Source organism: Dissoconium aciculare, assembly GCF_010015565.1.
Source record: "Dissoconium aciculare CBS 342.82 unplaced genomic scaffold K489scaffold_22, whole genome shotgun sequence".
In the NCBI taxonomy this organism is placed as follows: domain Eukaryota; kingdom Fungi; phylum Ascomycota; class Dothideomycetes; order Mycosphaerellales; family Dissoconiaceae; genus Dissoconium; species Dissoconium aciculare.
Genome location: NW_022984972.1, coordinates 14,065 through 41,245, shown reverse-complemented (window position 1 = coordinate 41,245; position 27,181 = coordinate 14,065). Strand labels below are relative to the sequence as shown.

Here is a 27,181-nt window from a genome sequence, read left to right as displayed (position 1 = left end):
ATCACAAACAACCTTCAAATTCGGGTGATAACCAGCAGTCCGGGCGGCGCTCGCTGATTGGTTCACTGCGTCCCGATGCTCGCACAGTGCGACTTCCAAGGTTGCTTTCGAAGTGCTAATCTCCACCGGCCTTGCGCGCGGAGAAGGGACGCACGCGAGAAACACGCACGGCCCCCCTCGTTCGGCCTAGAAATTGGAGCCTCGCTTGTGTCGATCTCTGTCTGGCTCGGACATAAGATAAACAGCGGTGGAGTGATATAGCCCTATCCGTGACATTACTGCCGTTCATCTACAGTATTGGCACAAGCAACATAATAAGACACTGTTTCAACAATGATGTCCGGGCGATGGCCTCAAATGTCTCTGTAGGGTATTGTGTCCTTGGGATTGACCGACGCTTTTGTTCGGGCAGCTGATGCAGGACGAATCTCCTCACTTTGCTCGGCACCGGTGACCAGAGCGGCACAGCATGATGCAGATATCATCACACACAGTGTCGGCAGTGGACTAGTACGTTCTACTGATTGTGGACTCATTCCAGCCTTGCAAGACTTTGCCTGCTCTGAGAGTAGTGGCTGACGGCGAAAGTTCCCCAGAAAGTTCCCCAGATGGAGCTGTGATTGTTGTTCTTCGAGTGGAAGAGCCAGACATTGTTGGCGCCATCAAGCACGTCCACGGGTATCTAGGCACATCTCTAACCTCAAATGGAGAAAGCATGATCTTCGCTAGATTCGATAGGCGGCGGGGTCGAAAGTTAAGCGTGCCAAGCTGTCGCGTGCAGAAACTTCCACATGGACGTTCTTGATAAGTAATTTAGTCTCCTCATTACGGATCCGTGCGCTCGCCGCTCATTGCCATCATGTCGTTTCTGCCGAGGACGCTATGTCAAGTCGGAATGCTTCCAGAACAGAATGTCACTGACCCAGACACGCCAGACTGTCGCTCCCTGTAAAAGCTTCGGCATCCGCCCCTCGCAGCCAAGACGTCCCGGCTTCGCACGAATGCTGTCCCCTGTCGAGGCAATCGAATCATTTGTCATGTACACATGGTATAGATCGCACGGGTCTTTCACCCTCCGAACCTCTCAACCTTGGAAGTCTTCTGGTCATTATTACATGATGACTACCCAGAGGCTAGCGCACAGAACTACAGTCACTTCTGTGGAGCCTGAGGTTACCAGATCGTTTGTCGCATGAAGATTTTTCCGGGATGTGGAAGAACCTTGGAAGCCAATCGATCCTTAGCGATCTGAATGAGTTCTCACGGAAAACGCTTTGACCCATTTGGGCTACCTTGCATCTACGTCCTTTCAGCATGGGAGCATCTTTGGACGTGAGCGAAAGTGGCAACAGTGACCCGACACGAAATGTGGTTACGACACCAGCGCTGGTGGATATATACTGCGTCGATCCGTCCTCGCGGGTCACACGTATTGCACTTTTTGTGCCGTTTCCGCCCGATCTAGCACTCACTGTTGTGGTCATCCTTGGCCGACGCGCATTCCAAAAGCCATTAGATAGAATAAGAAGTATTCTATCATGACGATCTTCAAGATGCTTTGCGCCATGGTGCTTTTGTGGTCGCGTTGTCTGTGGAATTCGCACATGGCCCTCTGGTGAGTGAATCTTTCGGAGACCGTAGCATGCCCAGGGGTCAAGGACACCTCCCCAGGTACGTTGGAGACCGTGAACGACAGGCATGTGTGAAAGGGAAGCTGCAGTTCCAACACGCCAGGGCTTCCTTCTCAACCTTGGAAGAAATTGAGTTTTAGCGTCAAACACATGCCTAATGACCTTGAGCTCGACACTCCCGCGATCCCGCGCAAGCAAACAAGCAAGCAAGCAAGCATTCGTGTGAGAAAGTGAATGGTGACTGCAGGTGGTGAAAGAACTCTGTCTGGAATTGCCGTGAATGACCAACATGTGAAGGCCGTCACCTTTCTATGGTCAGCTCATCAGCTTTGAGAACTCTAATTTCGATCTGCAAACTCCTGTTCACCGTCTCTTCTCCTCGGCGATTTTTCCACCATTAGATGGACTTGTCGAGAAGCCATCATGTGTCAAGAGACCATTACAGTTTACGCCTGTGGCCATACAAAGCTCAACGGTTCTGACCGTTGTGCCGCCGCCGTCTACGAACAAGGCTCGTCGCCTTCAGCCTTCCGTCAAACATTTTCATGCGCCAATTACGGAGTCAGACACTTGCGAGCAGGCGTTGCCTGTGGCATCGGACGTGTCTATTGCGGCGTTACTGCAGCAGGCAAAGAGGTCGATCAAGCTTACAACAAGCGGGCCATCATATGCAAAGACATTGCCAACATGAACGGACAGATTAATGTATTCAGTGAAGACTTGCAATGGCGTGGCTTGCAGCTACGTATCGCTGCCGAGGCTCATACTGGAGGTCGCAAAGCCAATTCTTTCGCAATCTCCAGTGTCGGGCGTGATGCTGAGTTCCTCCATACTAAAGCTGTTGGTCTTCCCTTTGTTCAAGAAAGGAGTACCCTCATCGAACAGTATTGGACTTTGACCACCTTCATTGAGTCGTGTGAGACACATTGGCTCCAAGTTTTGAATCAGCGAAAAGCCATGATGCAGATGCGGCAGCAGGAACAACAAGCTGCAGCAGCCTCGCAAATGGCGAAGATGATGCGCATGAATACGATAGAACGGCAGCAAGGGCTGCTATCTGATGCGCTTATGAATGCAACGGAGGCAACGCGTCGCAAGGACAGCGGTATCGGTCCCGAGAATGATACAATCAAAGGTTCCACAGGCCTCTCTCCGAACGCTATCGAGAAGCTTGATCGTCCAAAAAGACGGGCTGAAGCTATCCCAGAGGCATCTCACCATGTCCAGCGGAAGCGAAAGACTTTTGATCGTTCATACCCCGGCCATCATGACGCCTTCAATAGTCGAGTCGCAAATACAGACGCAGAATCCCCGCCTGAGGTTCGCCGTAGCGCCCGCACGATCGACAAAAAGGTTGATTATTCTCAGATTTCCTCGACGCAATCAGATTCTCGAGAATCTACGCCTAGCCGAAACTCAGATTCCGACTCGGCGTTCTCACAGTCCCAATCCGTTGCGTCCAACGCCTCGACTGCTGTACCTCTCGATTATATGCAAGCAACTAAGCCTTCCATAGCGAACAGTGCCCGCAGGGGTATCAGCCACAATGATCCCACAGCACCAAGTGGTGCTCCTCTTGTCGTGAAACTTAAGTTGCCTTCACAGGTATTGGCTAAGGACAGCCTAGGACTGGTAATTTCACAACAGGAAGCAGAGCCACAAGGTGCACTCGCTGTGTTCGATAGCACGACCACGATCGACTTCAACCCATCGCTCTTCGCAGCGCCGGTGCCACAAGACCTGGTTGTTACACCAGGGCCGCAAACCCCGACGCCTGTTAACAATGCAGCGCTCCCGATATTCGATACGAGTTTTCCACTGAATCAGCCTATGTACTACGATTCTAATGCTCTTGACGACGAAGGCTTACATTTCCACGCAGCTGAATTAGCGACCCCTGATGTCGACGACAACAAAAACGACAACGTGTATACCAATGATGGCAGTGATGGTCAACAATACGTATCGACCGATCAGCAGATCGCCAAGGATGCCCAGAATTCCTTTTACCTGGGAACACACTTCTTCCCGCCAGCGATGTCACGAAGCAGCCCAACTGGTGCATTCAGCCCGGGCCCAATACAATACGATACATTTCAGCCTTCGAGCTTCGTGCAAGACTCGGTGGGAGAGGGCGGTGGTCTTACTGGTGAGAGCGATCACAGTAGTCCGCTGTCCGAGATAAACTGGGCGCTTTTGGATCAGGGCGAATGATCACAGTTGCACACAGGAACACAAAGTATGGAGAGTAGCATTTCCGCAAAGAGCGTCATCTCGGTGATCGTAAATTTCGCCGGATCGGAGCTCTTGCAAGCGCTCGCCATGAGTATACCTTGCTCGCGTCTAATCTGTTCCTCCTTTTGATTAAGCTTTGAAATTTCTCATCTTGAATTCTTCCAAGACCGACATGATATGTACAAGAAGGGTGGTGAGGTATTAAGTATAATTTCGTTCACATTCATCCACTGTGATCCCGTCATTGATCACCATCCATCTGTGGTCGTGGTGTGTCCCCATGCAACTCTGTTCCAGACCTATGCATCGTGCTGTGTCACGAGAAGACGAAATCCTTCAAGATTGGCGAAGCCGCAAATTCGGGATTCAGAAGAACACAGCTAAGAGGGATATAGATATTAGCGTCATATCTTTACATCGGTCGTAGCACATAGACGAACGTATCAGGTAATATGAAGCGACATGGAGAAGACAAACCTCAGAAAGTGTTGCAGCCCGGCCCGCCGAGACTCCAGAAAATGTGGCCGGAAACGCGAGACAAGACTCTTCCGCGGGAGAGCCGGGATCATGGCGACGGCGTGGGGGAAGGCGCGCACGAGGGCGATATGCAGGGCGTCGAACTCGGAATATCTGTTTGTCCATTTTCTTTTCAGCGGTGTTCATGAGGATGGATCCGTAGTAGATCAAGACTCATAGGCAACACCTCGTGATGGTCGGTTTGTGACGGTGACATGATCAAACACGAGCCCGGAAACATAAAAGACGAATGCCTTGAAAAGAACCGCGATCCGAGATCGAACATACCTTTTCGCCATCTCCACCTCCGCCCCGCCGGCTCCACTGCCAAGCAACCCCACCGCGCACCGCCACACGACGTACGCACCGGCGCCTCCCGCAGCGACGGCACCATCCACGGTACTTCCGACCGCCACGCCTCCGCCCGCGGAGACGATGACGGGCGCGAGCACGCGGACTCCACTCGCCCAACACGAATGGCCGCGCGATGCGCTGAGATCGTGATCCTCCGAGTGATCTTCGAGGTTGATGATGCTGCGTTTGTGGCTGTTGTGCTGCTCTCCGCTACCGCCGCTACTGCCGTGGCGCCTGGCGGCGGGTCGCTGTGGTTGTGAGGGCTTGGCGAGGTGCAGGGATGTGGCGCTGGTTGCACTGGAGGAGCTGCGGGTGCGACGGATCCACCAGGGTGGGGGCTCGATGGAGGCGAGCGGTCGAGCGGCGGCTGTTGTGGGAGGCGCTTCCGATGGCGCTGAGTTCTTCTGTATCTGGACAGTCGTGGTGGGTATGGTGGACTCTGGGTAGGTCAATGTCAGATCTGGCTGAGGCTGATTGGATCGTTGTAAGTGGATCCCATCCTGCGTCTCTAGATCTTGGTCTGGGTGGTCGTTGGCAGCGGTAGGCGTGCTACCATTTCTGTCAGACATGCCAGATCGGTCGTGCTCCATCGGCGTCTGTTGTCAAGCGATCCCGAATTTCACCAACGAAGGTACGACCAGGGACGGAGTGCGCAAACAAATGAGATCGTGGGCGGCCGCTTGCTTGACGGTTGCCAATGCAACGTGAGCGACTGGATCCGCCTGGGACTGCACTCGATGACGGATCTCAGAGGAACAGACCACTCACGCGCGGTGGGTCTAGAGAAGCTGGAATGGTTCGGCACGGCGCGAAGTATCGTTGTGTTGCTCTGTAGGGTAATGCCGAACACGAACCGAGTGATCCTCCCCGGGTCAGGGTGGCGTGCCTTTATTGGTGAAGTGGTTGGCTTCCGTGCAATCACTATGCTGCTGAAGTATCTCTCTCACTGGCAGTGGCAAAGCGGCGGTTTCATCGTCAGTACTAAGCGCATCGAGGGTGGCATCATGTCATGTTTCGTTGTGTGTGTGGTGTATGGGGAAGTAGGGGGCCGCTGGACATGAACTCTACGATGAACATACAATGTGCGTTTCGATGTATATGAGCCTATCGTGAAATGGAGAAATAACGATGTCCAATGGGCGGCAGCAATTGGCCATGTATGAAGTTGTCTACAAGAAGCGTGAGGGTTCGTCAGGCCGTTTGGTCTTGTCATTATTAAATTGATATATCGAACATTGCCGAAAGGGCAGGTGACGTGTAGTAACTTGCATAACAATCCCGCTAAAATCTTGGAATGAGGCGGAACTGGAAACTGTCCGGATGCAGATCACACAGGGTCGCGCCGTTCAGCCCGCTTCCCGTGCAATAATCACGTGCCGGGGTAACAGTGCATTGTTGTTATCGAATACCGTCTGCCTGCATGTAGAATCCGCAGGTGTTTTTGAGACCCGTTAACCATGACCGGTTGGACCCTCGAGTGGTTCACGGACGAGGACACATCCTCACGACTCCCACAACGACCGACCGTACAACGATTGTACTGTGTGCATGTCTGAGCCTCGTAGTCTTTCCAGATTCGTCTCCCCTCATCATCTGGTACTGAATCCGACTAACATCGTGGTCCCCCATGGATGAGATTCCTAGATTGTCCGAGGCTCATCAAATTCCCACATACATATGCAATCCACTCTACAGATGCCATGAGGCGAGTCCAATACGCATGGATGATACCCTGATACGATGGGTCGAGCTGATGCCACAGTACCTTATGGAGGACGTAAGCCATGGAGGACTTTACAGGCCAGAGATTATTCTGCCCTCTTGACTCTAAATATGGGCTGAAGTCACGTGTTGACGCGCAGACTTCACGGTTGGAGGAAAACGGGGCTAGTCGGAAGTTGGAAAGGAGCGTGTCCTCCGATTCTCCAAGAACCAACCTTAGAATCTTGGAGCAATTCATAATAACCTTGGAATATTATTACTATTACTCCATCGCTCGTAGAGCAAGCGTGGGAGACTGGAAGATTGGAAAGGAGGAGACTTTGAAGGTTCTCGGGGACAATTTTAATTTCCATCCCGCCGCATTTGTCCGACTCACTGCCATTTATATTTGGTACTACCTTGGTACAGTTCCATCCATTATACACACTGGTGGCACCTTCCAGCTGCCTCGCTCGCTGTACTCACTGTGCTCACCGTGTGCGTGTGCGTGTATGAAATATGCTATATGAACCTCCTTCAGTACTGGTTATCCAGGTAGGCAGCAGGTGGGAAATGGGTGATAGAAGTGGGCGAATGCGTGCGTGTTGAGTCGTGTTTCGTGTGCACTTGCCCTTACACTCACTTCACCACCCGTGGACAGCCCGAGTCCTGTACCATGTGCTGTGCGTGTGCCACCCGTTGAACTACCGAGCTGGATTGGCTCCAATCATAATCTCGCCTCTCTTTCCCTTGGCTAATCGTCGTTCTCCTCCTCCTCTGCTCTTCCAACATCATCAGTTGCATTGTTCGTCGTCGTTGTCATCGTCGTCGTCGTCGTCGCCGTCGCATTTTCTTCTCGTCGCACCGTGTGACTTCCTTTCTTTCATTCTTTATACACTCCTTCACTCGACGTGTGTGTGCGCGTCGTGCCGGCACCTTTCTTGGTACTCTCGCCGTCCCTTCCGACCCGGACCCAACATCGCTCTCTGCATCCGCCCGCTCGCCTCAACCACGCCCTGCAGCCACTCTCGTTCATACACAGGCAGAGAATTAATCCTAATAATTATTGTTCCGCTCGCGACGACTTCCCGATCGACTCGTCACCCAAGGCCCGTATCACTCTAGCGTTCCGTTCTCGTATTCGTGGGTAAGCATCTCGCGCCTGACACGGCTTCTCGTCCCGTGGAGGGAGGATACACTTGCCCCGACACGAGCACAAACACCGCACTCGTACACCCGCATCTGCCAGACACTCGCCACTGTTCTTCAACATCGCACGACGTTCTTGTATCAAGTTACTAACTCGGCACCTTTCAGAAAGCATTGCCTCTTGTTCCACTGCTTGTCGTTCTCAGCTGCTCCAATTTGAACCTCTCTGCCGCCAGCACCGCAGATAATCACCATCTTCTCTTCTCTTCGGCCTCTTCACCATGAAGTCCTTCACTCAGCTCGCTGCTATCGCGGTCTGCATCGCCACGGCTGCCGCCCAGTACGCCATTAACCCGAACTCTGTCAACAACGACACTCGACGTACGTTTGAGCTCCTTTGCCCAGTTCCTGCCGCATGATATTTGACTGCAAACGATGGAAGAAACGAGGACAAATCGCGAGGACATGTCATCCTGTGAAGAATAAATCCTCACTAATACCCCTCACAGGAGCCTGGTGCACCAGCCAGATCACTCAATGTCCTCTCATCTGCCTGCAGACTCCCGGCAACAGTGCGACCACCCGATCCAACACTTGTGACTGGCCAAGTCTCACCTACAGCTGTGTCTGCAGCAACGGTGTCAGTCCCAACATCAGCGAGTACAGCCAGACCATTCCCTTCTACATCTGCCAGGAATGGGGCAACCAGTGTGTCAGCAACTGCGGATCTGGTAACTCGGCCTGCCAGTCCGACTGTCGCCAGAACCACCCATGCGGTGCCCAGAACCCCACTCGCCAAAACACATCGACTCTGTCTCCTTCTTCCAGCGCCACCGGCGCCTCCAAGAGCACGGGTGTGGCCAATGTTGCCGCCGCGACGACCGACGCTGCTGGCCAGACTGTCTACGACGGTATTCTCGGCGCCACGGCTGCTGCGCAGACTGGCACGAATCGCAACGCGGGCGCTTCTCTGCGTGTTCTGGCTCTTGGCACTGGTCAAACCTTCGGCTCCTTGGCTATTGTAGGTTTCGTCTTCGGTGCCTTTGCCGTTCTCCTGTAAATTCTCGAAGGAATTTGAGGAAAAGGCTAAAGCGTGGAAGAAATCCCTCATGTGCCGTGCTCTGCAGACGCTTGCTTTCCTGCAACCCACCTGAGCACTTTTCAATCTTTCAACGACGTTTCTCTACCGGCCAGACCTGCAGCCGGTCTTTTTCGTGTCAATCGGAATTCCATTTCAATTTTGGGCATTGGCATGAGTGTTCACATGTTGTATTTTTGGTTTGAGAAAGGCTTCTTCATCGTTCAACGGTAATGGATAGTTTCGGGTTCTCCATGGAGTCATGTGTCCAGTCGAGAGACATTTATAACTTTCATGAAAATCTATCTTTAGCGGAAACCCTCCAACTCTAGCCCGTATCGCACAGGACGTTTGCTCCGTTTTACCTTGGTCCTTTCTCGGCACCTGTATACATGAAATGTCCAGTCATGTTTCTACGTAAGACTAGGGAGTCGGGTGCATGCGGCTTCTGTTTCCCAGGCGCAAGCTTCTTGGTCGCCTCACTACCCATTTGTCTAGTCAACATGACTGCAAGTTCGGGGTACCTCGACCGACCCAAAATTGACGTGACCAACAACATGGCGCGCGTGTCGCATCAATTCGTGCATTGGGGAAGAGCAAAGTGATCGCCAGCAGAGCCGTTCGACACAACACGAACTCTGTCGTGTTTTGCCCAAAACATTCGACGCTCGTCCATATCTGTCCTGGACAGCACGTATATAACCCCAACCCTACTATTTCGCGCGACGTACGAAGTTCTCAGCCCAGCTGCAGGGTCTGCACCAAACTTTTCGGGCGGGTTCATCAACATCTGTCACGTGTCACACGAGGGCCAGTAGTAATCAAGCCACGACAGGCCTGCACTCCCATCATATGTGTTTCCAGGATCGGGATCGTGTGGGCCACGGATGAGATATCTCCAGAAAATCGGCGAGGCATGAGTGGGCCGGGACACGCAATCTGACCACATTAGCTTGTCTCCATGAGCCGAGGATCTTGCCCGATTGCGATCCGAGATCTCGAGTTCGAACGCTTCACTTCGTATATGGGCTTCGATATGGACTCAGTAACCTGGTGTGTTCGGAAATCTCGCGCAATTCTGCACGTATGAACTCCCGTCCAAATCAACCTTGCACTCCTCACCTGTGACTCATATTGCAAGGCTGAGCTCCATCTGTTTTAGAGTGCAGGGGATGCTAATGGTCATTTTGGCCGGAGATCCTTGCTTTAGACATGATGATTTGAGATCGAGATAGTTTTAAAAGCAAAGTATAATACAGTATGAGCGGCAGAGGGCGGACTTGTCGATCAAGCAGTCCTGTGAAGAGTATCTGGACGCTGAGCTAGGCAAGGGGTCAGGGATCTCAAACTCGCGCGAATTATATATGTAGTGATGAAGAGAAGAACTTCGGAACCTTCAATGACCTCCAGACACACCAACACGTAGTACCAAAGGAATCAACAACATGATGCCGCGTAAAGAAGTGGCACTACAGCGGATACGAAATAGATGGTGATCGTCAAGATGACAGGATAGGAATTTGAAACATATTGAGCGAAATGGTTGATCAAAAACATGATACACGTTCCTACTCTCATCTAAGAGCCTTTTTACATACACAAACAGCGGAGGCACATAAAATTTTCGTCATATAGCGCCATCGGGATATCGCGCGCCGACACACCAAAAAGGATCTAAGACAAGCAAAGTGAAGAACTCATTGGTTTCTTCCTTTCGATGCGAACGTCTCTTCATCCTTTACCCTCACCGAGCCACCGATGCACTCACAGCCTTTTCCGACTGGCGCACAGACACGCTCGTGATGAAGGTGGTTTGTCATGATTTCGTGATACGCACAAGCATCGGGTCTCGAAGGACGTCGACGCTGTGCTGCATTCGCCGATCATAATTGCAAGTTCTCATCGCACTGGACACTCACACGCACGCATTTGGCGAGGTGAGAGACGTCTAGTACTCGAGAGTGACCTTCTGGCCCTTGACACGGCCGATGACGATGCCAGCGGCGTACTTGGGAATGACCTCGTCGTCGTGGAGCATCTCGAACTCCTCGGTGGCGTCACGGCCCATGTGCGAGTAGAGGGCCTGAGGTCCACCGGGGTGCTCGTCAACCCACTCGGTGAGGTCCATGACGACACCCTTGACGGCGACCCAGAGGTCGTCCTTCTTGTTGTGGCTGGCAACCTCCTCGAGAGAGTACTCCTTCTCGGGGACGGAAAACTTCTTGACGTCGTTGGGTTGAGAGACCTTGCCTGGGTCGCCAGACTTGCCGCCAGCGGGGATAACCGGGCCGGCAGACGTCTGGGCCTGCGATGAGGGAGCGGCAGACGATGAGACGCCAGAGCCGTTGCTCCACTCGACGTTGATGCGACCAGGGGTGCTGGGGTCGATGTGGAGGGAGATTTGGCCGGCACGCTGGGCAGCGGTGCTGCTGCCGCCGTTAAGGACCTTCTGGAAGAGGTACTTGCTGGCGCTGTCACCGGCGACACGGCCGTAGACGACACAGCCGAGCAGGGACGAACCACCGAGACGGTTGGAACCGTGGACACCACCGGCCAACTCACCGCAGACGAAGAGACCGTCGAACGGCTTCTGCTCGGAGTTCAAGCACTGAGCCTGGTCGTTGATCTCAATACCTCCCATGGTGAAGTGCAGGACGGGCTCCATCTGGGAGACGTGGAAGTCGTCACTGATCTCCACAGGGAAGTTGTGGAAGTACTTCTTTTGCCAAGGGTCCTTGGCCTCGCCCTTGGCGTATGTGTTGTACTCCTTGAAGGTCTTGTCGAGGGTCTTCGCGTCGGCACCGATGAGCTTGGCGAACTCGGCACCGCTCATCTTCTTCATCAGACCACGACCGGAGTAGTGGCGAGTGTGGAAGTCGAGGGTGTTGGAGGCCTTGCTGTTGAGGATGAGGTGGACGGGCCAGTTGCCCTTCTCGCGCTGCTCCCAGATCTTGCCGGAAACGAAGTCACGGTGCTGGAGCTCGTCGACGAAACGCTCACCCTTGGAGTTGATCAAAAGACCACCCTCACCACGGAGAGCCTCAGCGGCCAAGAACTTGGTCTTAGCAGTGGGGTCCTTGGGGTCCACGAGACCCGTGGGGTGAACCTGAACCTTGTCCATGTCGATGCCGTTGGCACCAATCTCCATGAGCATCTTGTGGCCGTCACCAGTGGCGTGGCTGCCGTTGGTGGTGGATAGGTCGAAGGTGTCAGGTCGGTGCTTCTTCAAGAGGGAGGTCTCGGTGAAGTCGGCAGCGTAACCACCGGTGGCGAGAACGACGGGGCCGTTGATAGTGTGGGACTCGCCACCGAAGTCGTAGGTGACACCAGTAGCGGTGTTGCCGTCCATGTTAACCTTGGTAACCTTGGCCTTCTTGACGAGCTGGACTCGCTCCGGCTCCTTCTCGGCAAGCTCTTCCCATCGCTGCATGAGCGCGTAGGTGATGGCCATACCAGGGAACTTGGCATCGTGACCACGGTGAGTACGGGGGAAAGAGTGACCGCTGCGCGCATCGAGATGTCAGCATAGACGTTCAAGAAAGTTCGAGAAAGCCTTTGAGCGGAAGAAACTCACCCTAACCGCGAGACGAGGGTCAGGTCGAGGTTGAACACATCCTGCAGCCACTCGACGGCAGCGGCGGACTTGTATGTGAGGACCTTGATCAGGTCTGGTCGGGCCTTGTCACGGGCAGACTTGAGGGTGTCCTCGTAGAACTGCTTGACACTGTCGCCAATGGCGTGGTCGACCTGGGTGCGGGTCAAGGCACCGTTGATACCGGAAGTGGCCTTGGTGGAGTTGCCACCCATGAAGTCTGTTGGCGAGGGTCAACGTACTGTTCGCGCAATGAACGGCGACCAACACAAGGCGGATGCTTTGCGCTGGCGAGTCAGAGAAACCTACTGTTCTTGTCGAGGAGGGTGACATTGCCACCAGCGAGGTAGATGGTGTGGGCAGCGCTGAGGCCGGAAACTGAGCAGGTGACTGTCAGCACAGCGCTCACATTGGAGGCGGTAGCAGCGTCGTGAAGGGTACTTACGACCAGCGCCGACGACGATAACTCTCTCAGACATGATGTATTATGTGGATGAACAGCACAACAAGGGTGGATGAGAGAGAGAAAGAGAAGAGGGAAGGGAAAGAAGCTCGGTAAATGTAATGGCAGAGGGAGGAAGAATTTAAAGAGAACTCGTGACCGAGTCTTATTCCCGAAGCGTATGCGGCAGCGGTAGCAGCGAGGCGGAGGACTAGAGAGACAGTCGTTGGAGAGGAACAGAGATGTTACGGCGGCGGCTGCAGGGTAGCAGGATGATTTGATGGTGGTGGTGGTGGTGGGAGTCCAGTGGTGGAGTGAGTTTAGCGGCGACGGCGGCGGCGGTGGTGGTCACGGACGAGCATGTGGAGAAATGGCAATCAAACATCAGCATTCTCTCGTACGTATGAATCACTTTTCACGTTGACTGCGGTGTGCATACATCTTGACCACGAGGCCGGAAAGATGCGCGGTCGCGATGCAGTCTCTGGCAGCATCTCCACACGATCCATAGCTACAGGACTACAAGACCACTGATGCTTTTGAAACATCACGGCACGACCAGGCAACGCCAACTCCACAGAGCAGCAGATAGAGTGGAGTGGAGTGGATTACCAGACAAAGTGTGGAGCAGCGAATGGGAGCGGCGGTAAAACCGATCTTGGTAAACACCTGCAGTGAAGTATAGTGTAGCGTGTGTGGCCCTGAGGGAAATGGTGCAAAGAACTACTGCGGCTGCTCTCTGGGCCAGAAGCTGGAGAAGTCTGGGAATGGACATTGCGGGTCAAAGTTTTACCTCGGCGAACTCTTTTCCTGCCCTCCTCCACTGCCCTCTTCGTTCGTCCCTACTAGGTATTTCCCGCCCGCCCCTGTTTCTTTTTTCCCCGCGACACTCGCAATCCCACACAAGAGCCGACGTTGGCTAGCCCGAGGTCTTGTCCTGCTGCACCGTTTTCAGTTGCCCAGCGTGACGACTCCGTTATCATTACCACACCACAATTTGAGGAGGCATGTTCGAGGGTGGCATTTGTACCAGGCTAGACTCGAATGTTGTTCGCAGGAGGATCACAGTATCATCGCGGAGGTAACTGAGAAGAACGCGATGCTGTCAGAGCTTGGAATCATGGACGGTCCGGGTCAGAGACAAGTCTGGAGCGGCGCACACCCTGAAAAAGCATGTGAAGAAGAGGAAACGTGATCAGGGAGTAACAGAACAGTCAGAGCGGTGGTAATGCGCTCGCACTGAGAGGCGGCGAAGGCGAAGGCGGTGGGACCAGCTCCAGTCCCCGGAATAGGCTATCCCCCATAGTCTACAGGAGGCTCTCCAGGAAAGGCGGAGGGACGAGTGAACGATGAAAGCAGCTTACCTCGCCCTTCGCGGGACTCGTCAGTCGGCATATAGACTTTGGCTCGGCGTGCTGTTGGTGTCCAACTGGTCTCATCTCGTGTTGTCTGGGGTAATCCACACACAAACAGACGCAAACAAATAAAGACAGTGTGTTGGTGTGGTTGACATGCCGGCATCCACAGTGGGCGTCGCTGTGCTCCTTGTGTCTCTCTGCACATGCGAATGCGTAGACCGCCACGAGAGTCACCGACCAGATTCGTGCGCCTTTCGATACGTACTGTAATGGAGTGTCATGTCGACTGGGCCATGTGGCCTCACGGGATCGCTGCAGGAATGATCGTCGTCAACTCCAGATGGGCGTGTATTGTCACGGTGAATGTACTCTAGTAACGTGGGTAGGTGTGCTCTTTATTCCGTGACAGAGAGGACGAGTCGTCGCACTGACAAAGCTCCAATATTCGCATGTGAAAATTCGCACAGTGGCATGAGTAGTGCAGTCGTAGAACTGGTGGACGACCCTGGCGCCTGACCTTTTGCCCTGTGCCCAAAAACTGGGGAATCGAAACACCGGCTTTTTCAGCCTCCGACTGACCGCGCCTGCCCTACCTGGAATTGAGATCGACAAAAGGCCTTGAGACAGCACAATGATCATTGGAGTACCACGGAAAGACCGAGAGTTCTGCGGGTAGCAGAGAACATCGCACTCGCACTCGCACTCGCCATCTGTCGACCTCGATCTAACATGGTTGCCTGTAACGGGTGATCTATGACACGTCCTGCGTGGGCGAGACCACAAGATGGCGCATGACTGGTGCCATTTTCTCAGCCGTGGCATAGAAATTGTGCCCGAGGAGATGAACGAGTGGCGAACGTGGCCAAACGCAGATCAGATCTCGGGAGGCAGCCGCTTTGTTTTGCCACCGATCGTTCCTGAATCTCTTGGTCGTTGACACGCATGCAATTCCAGTATTGCGAAATATACGACGACGATGCTGGTGTGGCGGGATCGCATCTGGTGTTGGAGGCGGAATGGTTGCCGACAACATGAGGACTAGCTCGGAGGATGATCGACCTTGACCGAGGCATATTGAATCCTGGTCGTGAAGGGAGGTCGTATTTGCTTTGCTGGATGAGCCGAGATCTCCACCTTGGAATGTGATAACAACTCAGGAAATATCCCACTCGGCCATTCACAAGACCGAGAACGATCTGAGGTGTTGCCGACACGACTCGGCTTTCCTCGGTTTCTCTGCTTGCTGATCCATTTAAATAATCCTCTTGCGATACATGTAATTTGTATCTTGTACCCTGTACATGCAGAGTGCTGTCTGCAATTTCATGCGATCATCAGCAGCCCAGGATTTTCTCACGTCCGGAGTTACGAATTGACATTGCCTAGGATCTTGACAACTTCGGAGACGCTCAGTTGAAATTCTAACTCGGACCTAATCGCCACTCATGATGGAGCCGGTCGATGAATCAGCGCTCGAATTGAGCGCTGGCACTCATGGTCATACGAGCCCGAGTTGAAGAACGAGAAAAGATATCACATGAGCCGTTTGTTCAGTGCCATGGTCAAAGCCCACGATGATGCGAATAATCATACCATGGCCACGTTCCTCGTTTCGATCAACTACTTGATTTTGCATTGGTAAATTTATGTCTGCGATTGCTCCAGCGTTCATGGCCGCCCAGACACTTACAGATGTCACTGATCACGGAGGTCTACCAATCGCACCAATGGTCGGCCTGAAAATGAATCAGCAACGACAGTCATCGCCGCTCTGAATATTCTGCATATTGATCGTCGAACCTCGGTCTGTAAGCGAACTCATCCACAACGAATCCTGCCTCCAGGGCTACCGAATTGCGAAAACAATCACAAAGCGGCTTTGACTGCGCCTATAACTCTCGGGAATTAAACGGCTTGACTACCAATCGCTCCAAAAACCGAAATCCTCGCCATGCCGGGAACTTCTCGAGCAAAGCAGATGACCAGGTCCTAATCGATAATGTCTTGAGCCTTGACATCTCGAAATTTCAAGCGCGTCCACGCGCCCACGAATGTGACGTGACCCAGCACGCCGACAGATTTATTTCATGCACGACCTGATAAACCCATGGGATTTGATCGTGGGGATCAACCGCGGCCTTAGCACACACACATGTCTGCTAAGTCTTCGAAAGAGTAAGATATGTTGGGCGGATACCACACTCTCCATGATGTGGAATTGGTCGAGCGTAGCATGGACGATGTGTGCACCACCTCCAGCTGTGGAGTATGGTTAGAGTATAAGGCTGACGCGGGATGTTCCCCTCGCGCGTGCATCCGCTCGTGCACATGTTGGCAAGACTCGAAGAACTTCTCGATGGGGTCACATAGAGGGTATTTTGCAGTTGCTTTGAGTTTGCGATTGACGGCGCAGACAATAGCGATATCACGTTATGGTGACTATAGAAGGTGGCGCTAGTATAGGACTTTGATACAGTAGTATACACTGCTGATTCACTCGTATACGCATGTCAACACGGCAGAGCGTCAATTCACCAGAACTGGTAGATCACTCCACGTCGCAGCTCACAATCTTGACCTCGCTGACAGGGCGGTCCCCAGCGTTGGTGCGTACTGCGCCGAGTTTGTCAACCACATCCATTCCTTCGACGACCTGCCGAGATGTATTAGCCACAGGTTTGCAGAACGCATCGACTATACCACTGCGTAGCAATTTACCTTGCCGAACACGCTGTGTTTGCCATTAAGATGAGGTGTTGGAGCGAGTGTGATGAAGAATTGGGAACCATTGGTACCGGGCCCGCTGTTGGCCATACTGAGCACGCCCTTGGAGTCGTGCTTGAGCGATGGCACGATCTCATCTTCGAACTTGGCTCCATAGATGGAGGAGCCGCCGCGGCCGGTACCAGTCGGGTCACCGCCCTGGATCATAAAGCCCGCGATAATGCGGTGGAAGATGACGTTGTCGTATTTACCAAGCTTGGCCAATGTAGCAAAGTTCTGGCAAGTCTATAGGTAGGAAACAGATGGGTCAGTCTTTGCTTCATTTGTACCTGCATGAACAGCGCAGCAAGCTGGAGCCTGCATGCTATACTGACCCTTGGAGTCTGGCTAGAGAATAGCGCAATCTTGATGGCTCCGAGAGTGGTGTTGAGGGTGACACTCTTGGGATTTTGCACGAAAGAATCGGATGTAATGGAGCTAGCTGCGGGAGCTGATGTCGAAGATGACGAGGATCTGCGGAAGAAGTTCATGATTCTGTCCATGATTGCAGATTCTTGACAGTAGCCAGGCGAATGAGCAAGATCGAGTAGTCTGGTAGTCTTGATGACAGGACTTTCTTGATGATGATAGAGGTGCAGTTTGGATGCTTTAGACATTCGCAGCCCATGTGGTTAATGATATGTCATAGCTATTTTTGAAACGTGCACGTGCCATCATCTGACGCGACGCGGCTTGAATCACTCATCGACCTACCTATGTAGCGAAGCACCACGGATCGTGCGAGCTCGATGTGGAACCTTTGAGATTCATCGACTTTCTCTTCATTCACGAATCTTCTTATCATGGCTGAAAATATTCCGCCTGGTGCGGCCCAGACGGCCGGTTCAACTGCAGACCAGCCCGGCCGCCCATACTACGAATCTCTGCGAGAGACGCTACGACAAAATCTGGAAAAGAAGCGAAAGCTCGATGAGCAACTTGCTACATTAGAGGACCAAATGTTCCGAATGGAGGGCAACTATCTTGAAGAGACGGCAATGTCGGGCAATATCGTGCGCGGATTTGATGGTTGGGTCAAGGGTGTCGTCGTCGGCGGAAGAAGCGCGGCGGACGATCGTCGTCGCGGTCGAATCCGAGAGGAAGATCGCGTTTTCAGCAGGAGCTCAGTCAATTGGATGAGGGTAGGGATACGAACGAGATTCGTGAGTTCTCTTGGCACGAGGGATTGACGAAATTGAAAATAGATTCAGGAAGGGCAGGATTCTGCTACGACTTCACATGCAGCAACACCGACTGCATCTCACGCTCCACCACTTTCAGCTCGCGAGAACAGCGCTTCAACACCGACTGCTGGCGGAACCAAAACGGGCGCAAATAAGAAGAAACGTGCGACGGAGAAGGAGGAAGAAGATGATAGCAAAGGTGTGAAGCGGAGCAAGATCACGTACGCGCGGGACAGTTGAAATGAGCAAATGCTTCCCGGTTGTCGCCAGCAAGATTGCGCCGCTAGGTTCGCAAGCGGATGCCGTGACATCGCTCTGCGAAACAACTGCTCTTTGACGAGACAGGGTACGTCGGTGTCAAGCAAGGGTCTACGATCAAAACCAGGCCAGGCGATTTCACAGCGTCTGGCCAAGTTGACAATCTCTCTGGAAACAAGCGCTTACTAGCTCTACCATTGCCACATCACACTGTCCATCTGGAGCAGAGGATCTGGACACTTGGCTAATCTATGCTATCTGAGTGAGCGGAGTCGCTATGGCGCTGACATTGACCAAGCGGCATTGCACTGCTCGACAAGCCGAGCGATAAATCTGCGGGAACCATTTGCGAAAAGCGTGGCGTGATCTTGGAATCAGCGCTCCCATGACCTTGCTTCACGGCAATGTTAGATATCCTTCACAACGACGACTGCCGGGACAGATATCAACACGCAAGTTTTTATCAAGCTCGCGCTGACGCTTACAGCTCGTAGTAATGATTATGTCTTCGCTCGACACAGTTGCATCGCGGATATAATGTGCTCAAAATCAGTGTTTGAGAATTTGCGCTGGGAAGTTGCCACGGAGGAATTGGACGACGGAAACAGTCGTTGCCCCTCTAAGCACTCTGCGAATCCTCGAACACTTCTGCTTCTCTTGCCACTCAGATCGAGGTCATTCGTGGCGAGATTCTTGTCAACTACATACAGCCTACGGCTCACCTGAACAGGGTAGCCCACCGGACTGAACATCATCCGTTGTCTTTTCCACGAAGCATTTGTCACGCCGCCCGACCACGGCATCCCGCCCGAAATCCTTGAATCACTCGCAGCTTTGACCTCGAGTCAAGACATCGTATACTGCGTCCACGAACCCACAAACAGGATCTATTGTGCGTGCGACCCTGTCAGCTATGACCGGAACGCAAGCCGAGTGCATAGCGAGATGTCGAGCTCGGAAGGGTCGCCGCCCTCGAGCAAGCATGACCCAGCTGGCTTTATGCGTTGTCGAATCTTCAGCTTCGGGTAGCCGTCATAACGGGGACTGCTCTAGACGCCCGTGTTTCTGGGTTGAGCTGATATCGAAAGGTCACATGCGATCAGTGATGTCCGAACATGTAGTGGATCGCTATCAGTGTATACAGTTTCATCATCAAACATCGTCGTCACAATCTTCGATTCTCGCAGCATATTGTGAATCGACGAGCATCGAGTAAGATGACGCGTTACATCCTTACAGATGGCAGCACATTGTGACCTCAAAACCGCAAGCTGATCTTAATCACCTCAGTAGCTTCACGGAAGCCCGGCTCTGCGATCTTCGAAGCCGTCTCTATGACGAACGAATCTGTTGAATGACACGATACACATCAAAGAGGTATCACCCATCCGTTGAATGCAGCAGACCCGAAACCGGATGTCTTTAACTCCGCATGAACAGCACTAATCAGCCGGTAGCATTGAGAGTCGCCGCAAATCGCAAGGGCAAACGTCACTTTGAGATATCCACTTGTACGACCCGATGTTTCATGACTTGACTACTGCGGCACGTCTGCGACGATCCCGTATTGCCCATGCAAAGCCTGGCATCATACTCATGAGATGGAAGCTAGAGACACTTCCGCGAGCGCAGAGATGGGCCAGGTCTGGAAGTTTCGACCGAGAGTACTATCCCAGGCACGTCGGGCCTTAATGACTCCAATGCACTCGCAGGGGTGTTCAGACGAGAAACGGCAGAGCGGACCTTTTCACCGCCGCCGTTGTTGAAATCGAGAAATGTGCATTATCTCGATAGACTTTCGCATGTGCGTATACTCTGAACGAGCCCACGATGATGCGCGTCGCAAGCTGAAGTTGGGCTAGCCTGACGGCACGCTATCAAGGTAGCCCCCCCGGAGTCGGGAAGCTGCCCAGCTCGTAGTCATCTTTTTTTGGCCCGTAGACACCTGGGCAGGCATCGCACCTGCATGCGCGCTGACGAACATCCACGAACACCAAGCTCGAATGACGTTATGACTTTTCGATCGATGTTCTGTCTGTGCTCACGAGACTTTCCAATGCGAAAAGAATAGTGCTGCCCAGGTTGGTTTGAAGATTTTGAGCGATTATGCAACACGTGTTTCTTCTCCGCGTGAACATGTGTCCGTCTCTGTCCTCGAGCTATACAATCACCTGACCATGTAGTGTGCGCCTATGATGTGGTCTTTGATTCGTGGCTTGCTCGAGAGGCGGAAAGGATTGACGCCTTTTGGTGGGGCAGAGAAGATAATTTGCATAAGGAGCCTCTCGGGAGAGGCATCGTCACATTATAGATCCACAGTCAAGAGCCAAGCAAACGTCGTTGTTGGGCACTTGGGTATGACAGCATCAATTTGCGTCGTCACCAGCTGCTCCATGCCAACAGAAATGGCAGAGGAATCGCCAAGAGGATATCGAAAGGCCATCGAGGCACCAGCCAGCGCGTGCGACGGTAGGATTACATGTATACTTGGGTACTTAAGTACCTAGGTATGCATTGTACTCTTGCGCTGCAACATCGCTCGGCACGTGATGGACATGTTTTTTTTGAAGCAGGATGAGTGATCGTTCACACGAATCGAAGAGTAAACCGCGACGTACCCAACAAAGTGTACTCAGCCAGCCATATGAGGCTCCACCTATGCTTCTTCTGGGTGAATTTTAGTGTACATTGGTACCTAGGTAGGTGCAGGTGTATTTCCAGATACTGCCAAGGCAAGTCCGAGAATGATGGGTGACCGACATCAATGCCCACACGCATGCGACGGAGACATTCCCCGCTAGATGTTGCGAGAACAGTTTCCAGAAGGAAAGCTCTGCGATGAATAATCTTGGACATATTCGCTACCATTTGAGAAGGGTCAAATCCTGATTGTGCCCCTGGTCGAGAGGCACGGACGTGAGCGCACCGATGCAAGGATTATTATTTTGCGCATTGCACGTCTTGTTCTGTGTCGTCATACTTGAGGCCACTGTATATATCACTACAGCGGATGCGGGCAAGTTTGTGATCTCGCCGCAGTGTCAAGAACATCCTTCGCAGAAGCTCATTGATCTCGAACAAATGCACGCGACATCCTACAGGATTGTAACCCCAAAGCAGATTTTCATTGGTTATGGCGTTCGATCGCGCAATCGCGAAGGTGGGCGTTCTGGAGGCGTGATGAGGCTCCCCCGGGACCGGCACTTAGTTGTAGGGCGCCCAGTGAGGATACCGGACGCGTACGCCTCCGGAGCACCAAGTGCGCGCGCGCATGTGTGTGGGCGCGTGTACGCTGGAAGGTTCGCGAGAGGGTGTCCTGGGAGCGGACCAAGAGTTCCCTTAGTGACGATGAGATACATTCGCGGCACAAGGCTCGACTATTGATCAGCATCAACGGCACGTAACTTCGCATCTCCCGACTTCCGTGACCATGTCATGCGCTTGTATCTTCGATTCGACTCGTTCCCGAGCTGAAAACACATCATGCATAAAGTACGGGACGGATAGGCGGAGCTTGCCAAATATCACGGCGTATCCATAGCTTGAAGACGAATCCCAAGGTTATTCAGTAAAATTGTGGGTTGCAGGCGTCTGTGGTGGCAAAGCGTCTGTGGGCACATGAGGATAGGGCATTTGCAAGTGCATCATCATGGATGTGATTGCATGTCGGGTGCTGTGACCAAATTGGTAAATGCTAGGGCAGGCAGTGAACGGTCCGTCATCGTCAGTCCTTGTCCAGCAGCCCGTTCACACAACAATCAATTTGGCGAGACACGATTCGCATATGACATCGTGGTGAAACACGCCAGGGCAAAGTCTCCGTATCGTTATCAAAGCGGCCGTCAACACATTTCAACCAAGTGGGTTCATCACATCAGCGATGATGTTCTCTTCTGAGACGAGTGATACATCGTGTGAGACAATGGGGCCCGTCTCGAAAAAAATGTATATCTACGCTCAACATCATGGCGATACTGTAAATGAAGTCCTCGCCTTCACGCGTGGGAAATGCTCGCAACTCAGAAGCAGCGTCCCAACACACTGACGTGCCATCAAGACGAAGGCGAGATCCTTCGTAGCAATTCGCGAGATGATGTTTGAGGAAAGTGATCGGCAAATGACGGGTCCGTCACGCGCGCCAAGCTGGTCTTCCACCAACAGTTTCCTCATGCCGACGATCTCAGAGGCGACGGGCCACGAGGCGATTGCTGAGATGCCAAGGGAACATGGGCCGCCAGCAACGACGATCGGCATCGCGGACGACTTCACGAGCTCCTTCACCATGCAGTCGACCACTACCCCGAACAACGAGCCGCATAGCCTTCAAGCATCAAGTGACGCATTTTATCGGAAGAACGACAACGAGGGATGCCTTGCGTGCGGGTACCATTACACATCCGTCGATGATCTGGCCAACCATCAGAGAGCTCAGCACGGACTAGCTGAAGTCATCCTCTAGCGAATTTCATTGGCGCCGAGAACTGCCTCGACGATGATTTTGACGACAAAGAACATACACGGCGGTCAGTAAGGCATGGACTATCTGAATAGGGAGGGTATGAACCTCGTCACTACAGGAGACATGACGATTGCCATAAGGGTGGGTCGCTGGTAGTTCGCACGCGGATTCAGGACGACGACCTCTCTGTGTCGTGTGGTATGTACAATGATTAGATATGTCACACCTTTTCGTGGGTTGTCGTGTGATCTGTGCACAACTCGCGATATGCATTGGGATACTGTACACAATTCTTGTTTCCTGTTGCTGCACATTCTCAATGTGGATATTGCAGTAGTGCTAGAGCAATACCAGAGCCTCTCACGACGGATGCATCCAACACACCCGTAGCATCATTTGTAGCGCATGTGATGCCTTATTTTCAAGATCATCGGCTCAGCGTCGCGGCCATGATAGTGCATCGAGATGCGGTATTATCTTTGCTGATGATGCAGGTGGGCTCGCATACGGTTCCAAGTGGCAGTGAGGCCGACCCCCGGAAGCTGGAACGAAACTCTTGCCGGAGCCAACGGGAGGATTCCGGTCGCACCAGCCGCAACGATGCTGATAAGTGGACTCGCATATTCACCCGCGTAAGGCAGAAATGTACAACGTTTGCTGACCATTCCGTCTACAAGCCTCTCTCTCACCACCACCACCACCACCACCACGGTGAACCGTACCCACGTCATCTTTCGCGATGGATGCACAACCTTATGCACATCAGTACCCGATATTCTGAATGTAACCTACCACACAGAGATACGATGCACAATGGCCGGACGGAATCATACTCATCACGTCGACGCTGCTCATGTGCTCAAACGAGTATGGTGTGTTGCGGCGGCTGGACAGAACACCTAACCACCTGTTCACCTGTTCATCGGAAACACACGTTGAGGCAGACGGCAAACCTTCTGGGAAGGGATCAGCATAACCCGGGCGATCTCTTATCAATGGCATGAGTACGAGTGGAGCGATGTCGTTCAGTCTATGCTAACCTGAATATTCCCAATGAAAACATGGTGGGTGCGGCCCTCACGACCCTGTCTTCCCAGGAGTACGACCATCCAGAGCCATTCATGGGCGGTCTAAGAAACTCAATGGGACATGGCCAAGTTGTACTACAGATAGCAGATAAGTGGGAAATGGCTTTCTCCGACGCGCCCATCATCACATGCCAGATCTTTGTGACAGGGGAAGGAATGGCATAAACCCTCGTTGACCGTTGGACGTCACAGCACCTAAAAATACGCGAGGAGATGGACAATGCAAAGCGCCAGGCGACTCCTTTCGTCCTAATAAAACCTGATGTCCAGGCTAAATTTTACTGTACTAAATAATACACTTGCCTAAACGGGACGTAGAGGATTCGGGTCATGCCGACCAAAAGGAGGCGCGAAGAGAAAGTTGAAACCCTCCTCTGGGAGAGGATGAAAGAGCCCTAACCACTAACTACACACACGTACACCTTTCCCGACACCAAACAATGCACACACGAATTTTACTTATCGCTCGTGGACATTACTGACTTTGCCTGTACAGTAGTGCTACGGCAATGGGTACGAGGAACGTCAGAATTTCTTGCGCCGTACCATAACTGTATATGTGTACAACGATGTGCGCCTGTGATGCAGAAGGGGCTGTACCGCCGTATCATTTCATCACCAGACGTGTTGAATGCATATCTTGTACGACATGCGAGCCTAGAAGGTCCTGGAGCACAATATGATGTCCCTGGATATGCAACCTCTCCTTACCAACCACCTCCTGCATGCTGTACATGCATCATGACCCTCACGACCCAAACCCAAGGAAACAAAGTTCACCGTTTGTCCAGCAAACGATAAAACCCTGACCGTAATTTAGCTACAGCTTGCGTGCGATGTGCGTGATGGAGCCGTTGATGTCGCGATGCACGGACAATTTCGACAGAGCTATGGGCTGGCAACCATCGTCCTTCTCCCGGGAGACGTCGGACAGTCCCAAGCCGTTCGACAGTTTGACTTCCAAGCGATCTCGACGTGGCATCTTGGTCCTCTTCCTTCGCCTTTCTCAGAGGTGCAAAGAAGATGTTCATCTTTCCTTTCACAGGTTGGTCAGATCCCTTCCATCGCGTGGCTGCATGGTCACCTTGCTGCGTCATTCTTTTCTCTTGATCTTCATTGATCTTCTTGATACATATATTAGCGACCGTTACGCCGTCCTTTCCTTGCTTCCTTTCTGCAGATCACAAGAAGATTCGTGTATGCTGTCCTGGCCATCGCCGACTAAGCCAACATGTTGTTCGCATCTGTGGCTACCCTGTTCTTCACATTCACTACAGCAACTCCTCTCTTCTTCGGATACGGATCTACATCAATCGACATCAACGTTGGTAGCATCAATGGCAAGACTAAGAATGGCATCGATTCATTTCGTGGAGTGCCCTATGCCGAACCACCAGTCGGCGACTTGCGGCTGCGACCTCCACAACACATCAGAAGTGAGTGATCCGTTCTCCGAATCGATCCAGCTCTAGTTCTGACAATCCGATTCATCTAGGAAACCTGGGCAAGATAGATGCCACGGCCGACAAAGCTCGCGGCTGCCCTCAATTCTACACACAAATCAACCAAGACAATACCTTCCTTAATCTTTTCGCCTTCATCTACGGATCGCCGCCTGTTCAGGCCCTGCTCAACTATGGCGAAGATTGTTTGACCGTCGATGTCATCCGGCCTGCCAACACTAGTCCGTCAGACAAATTGCCAGTTCTTTTCTGGATTCCTGGGGGTGGCTTTCAATTCGGTGCAACCTCTGAACAAGACGGAACCCCGTTGGTTCAAAAGTCAATCGCGCTCAACCAGCCATTCATCTATGTTGCGGTCAACTATCGGTAAGATCGTGTTCGTCTACAGCAGTTAACTCGTCGATCTAACCATTCGGGCAGTCTGGGAGCCTTTGGATTCCTCGCAGGTAACGAGCTAGCCGACGAAGGTTCTACCAACCTCGGTCTCAAAGATCAACGCCTGGCTATGGAATGTAAGTACCTCATCGATTTCTGAGACATGCTTAGCAGACGGACTTGTACTAACTCGTGCTACAGGGGTTCAAGGTGACTAGCGTCCACCTCGCTATTAAGTTTTACCAACAGGATACTGACCTTTGTCCAGAAAACATCGCAGCTTTTGGTGGCGATCCAGAGAAGGTCACCATCTGGGGCCAAAGTGCTGGCGCCATGTCCACATTCGATCACCTCATAATCCACGACGGCGACAACACATACAAAGGCAAGCCTTTGTTCCGTGGCGCTGTCATGAATTCCGGGGCCATGATCCCGGTGAACGGAGTTCGAGACGCAAAGGCGCAGAGCGTGTTCGAGGACATTGCCAAGGCCGCCCATTGCGGCGATGCTGTCGATAAGCTCGACTGCATGCGCAAGGCGGATTACACCACTTTCCTCTATGCATCCAGTTCGGTCCCGGCCCTCCTCAGCTACCGCACGATAGACGTGAGCTTCGCACCACGACCAGATGATTCCTTCTACCCGCAGTCTCCAGAGCTTGCTCTCGCCCAAGGGAAGTTCACCAAAGTACCAATCATTACAGGTAAGAGCAAAGCCACAACCCTGTCGCAAAATTTGGTAATCGAGTATAAGCTGACCTTGTGGTGCAGGCTGCCAAGAAGATGAAGGAACCCTTCTAGCTGCCATCCTGACTAACATCACAACCAACGCCGAATTGACAGATTACCTGGCCAGCTTCTTCCCAGGCGACCCTGATGCAAATGAGCATGTCGCAGGTCTTCTTGAGCAATATCACGACGACCCTGAAGGTGGACAGCCCTTCGGTAGTCCCTTCCGAACTGGAGACCAGTACAACATCTATCCTCAGTTCAAGCGCATCGCTGCCGTCACCGGAGACCTCCTCGGTGCGCTCCAGCGCCGCCGCATTCTGCACTATTACTCAGGAGAGATGCCCAGCTGGAGCTATCTATCTACCTGGTTGCACGACACAGGTAACCTGGGCACATATCACGGTAGCGACATGCCAGTGCTCTACGGCACCTCGGACAATAGCGCATTGGTTGATGCTTTCCAGAAGTACTACATCAGCTTCGTGAACCACCTTGATCCCAACGCCATGGGTGCGGACGGTGCGATGATCCCCTGGCCACAATATAACAACTCCGCGCCGGAGCTACTCAACTTCGACGTCAAGGGTCAAAAGATCATCAGCGACGACTTCCGCCAGGATGCCTACGACTACCTCATCGCGCACGAATCCAATTTCCGACTGTGAGGAACCCTTCATCCCGTCAGGCCTCTGAGGCCGTACGACTCAACGAATCCCCTACCCTTTCTTTGTTGATCTCTTTTATACCCTCCACCCGAGTTTTCTTTCTATTTTTCCAACGCGCGCTCTGGTCTATGTCGCGAGC

General features: G+C 52.7%; 10 protein-coding genes across 10 annotated transcripts; 7 read left to right on the top strand and 3 right to left on the bottom strand.

Moving 5' to 3' along the window:
* Window positions 1-2,054: 2,054 nt before the first annotated feature.
* On the top strand, window positions 2,055-3,845 carry K489DRAFT_414009 (uncharacterized protein; the record flags this gene model as incomplete). Its single annotated transcript, XM_033608114.1, has 1 exon — window positions 2,055-3,845. One exon carries the CDS (start codon window positions 2,055-2,057, stop codon window positions 3,843-3,845), a length of 1,791 nt encoding a protein of 596 aa, XP_033455125.1.
* Window positions 3,846-4,182: 337 nt separating this feature from the next.
* Window positions 4,183-4,756, bottom strand: K489DRAFT_328202 (Phox-like protein; the record flags this gene model as incomplete). The annotated part of the gene is made up of 3 exons (XM_033602041.1): window positions 4,183-4,246; window positions 4,344-4,496; window positions 4,671-4,756. Coding segments are annotated over 3 exons (303 nt in total), but the record flags the coding sequence as incomplete, so codon positions are not given.
* A 17-nt stretch (window positions 4,757-4,773) lies between these two features.
* On the top strand, window positions 4,774-5,851 carry K489DRAFT_131875 (uncharacterized protein). The gene is made up of 2 exons (XM_033599052.1): window positions 4,774-5,220; window positions 5,378-5,851. Exons 1-2 carry the CDS (start codon window positions 5,017-5,019, stop codon window positions 5,795-5,797), a joined length of 624 nt encoding a protein of 207 aa, XP_033455123.1. The 5' UTR covers window positions 4,774-5,016; the 3' UTR covers window positions 5,798-5,851.
* Window positions 5,852-7,370: 1,519 nt separating this feature from the next.
* K489DRAFT_420370 (uncharacterized protein) lies at window positions 7,371-8,646 on the top strand (the record flags this gene model as incomplete). Its single annotated transcript, XM_033608218.1, has 3 exons — window positions 7,371-7,967; window positions 8,096-8,399; window positions 8,436-8,646. The coding sequence occupies exons 1-3, from the start codon at window positions 7,868-7,870 to the stop codon at window positions 8,644-8,646; spliced, it is 615 nt and encodes a 204-aa protein (XP_033455122.1). The 5' UTR covers window positions 7,371-7,867.
* Window positions 8,647-10,251: 1,605 nt separating this feature from the next.
* K489DRAFT_385201 (fumarate reductase-like protein) lies at window positions 10,252-13,055 on the bottom strand. The gene is made up of 4 exons (XM_033606037.1): window positions 12,702-13,055; window positions 12,566-12,634; window positions 12,239-12,476; window positions 10,252-12,167 (listed from the first exon to the last, which is right to left on the bottom strand). Exons 1-4 carry the CDS (start codon window positions 12,733-12,735, stop codon window positions 10,613-10,615), a joined length of 1,896 nt encoding a protein of 631 aa, XP_033455121.1. The 5' UTR covers window positions 12,736-13,055; the 3' UTR covers window positions 10,252-10,612.
* Window positions 13,056-16,559: 3,504 nt separating this feature from the next.
* Window positions 16,560-17,371, bottom strand: K489DRAFT_131707 (peptidylprolyl isomerase). The gene is made up of 4 exons (XM_033599051.1): window positions 17,303-17,371; window positions 17,155-17,245; window positions 16,775-17,065; window positions 16,560-16,709 (listed from the first exon to the last, which is right to left on the bottom strand). The coding sequence occupies exons 1-4, from the start codon at window positions 17,320-17,322 to the stop codon at window positions 16,605-16,607; spliced, it is 507 nt and encodes a 168-aa protein (XP_033455120.1). The 5' UTR covers window positions 17,323-17,371; the 3' UTR covers window positions 16,560-16,604.
* A 251-nt stretch (window positions 17,372-17,622) lies between these two features.
* Window positions 17,623-18,243, top strand: K489DRAFT_414004 (NuA4-domain-containing protein; the record flags this gene model as incomplete). Its single annotated transcript, XM_033608113.1, has 2 exons — window positions 17,623-17,961; window positions 18,025-18,243. 2 exons carry the CDS (start codon window positions 17,623-17,625, stop codon window positions 18,241-18,243), a joined length of 558 nt encoding a protein of 185 aa, XP_033455119.1.
* Window positions 18,244-19,081: 838 nt separating this feature from the next.
* Window positions 19,082-19,770, top strand: K489DRAFT_131652 (uncharacterized protein). The gene is made up of 3 exons (XM_033599050.1): window positions 19,082-19,473; window positions 19,552-19,638; window positions 19,702-19,770. The coding sequence occupies exons 1-2, from the start codon at window positions 19,175-19,177 to the stop codon at window positions 19,613-19,615; spliced, it is 363 nt and encodes a 120-aa protein (XP_033455118.1). The 5' UTR covers window positions 19,082-19,174; the 3' UTR covers window positions 19,616-19,638; window positions 19,702-19,770.
* Window positions 19,771-22,013: 2,243 nt separating this feature from the next.
* Window positions 22,014-23,079, top strand: K489DRAFT_385197 (uncharacterized protein). The gene has a single exon (XM_033606036.1). The coding sequence runs from the start codon at window positions 22,352-22,354 to the stop codon at window positions 22,718-22,720; it is 369 nt and encodes a 122-aa protein (XP_033455117.1). The 5' UTR covers window positions 22,014-22,351; the 3' UTR covers window positions 22,721-23,079.
* A 1,960-nt stretch (window positions 23,080-25,039) lies between these two features.
* Window positions 25,040-27,042, top strand: K489DRAFT_374558 (alpha/beta-hydrolase; the record flags this gene model as incomplete). The annotated part of the gene is made up of 6 exons (XM_033603540.1): window positions 25,040-25,244; window positions 25,304-25,637; window positions 25,692-25,783; window positions 25,848-25,856; window positions 25,915-26,349; window positions 26,417-27,042. The coding sequence occupies 6 exons, from the start codon at window positions 25,040-25,042 to the stop codon at window positions 27,040-27,042; spliced, it is 1,701 nt and encodes a 566-aa protein (XP_033455116.1).
* Between the last annotated feature and the right edge of the window lie 139 nt (window positions 27,043-27,181).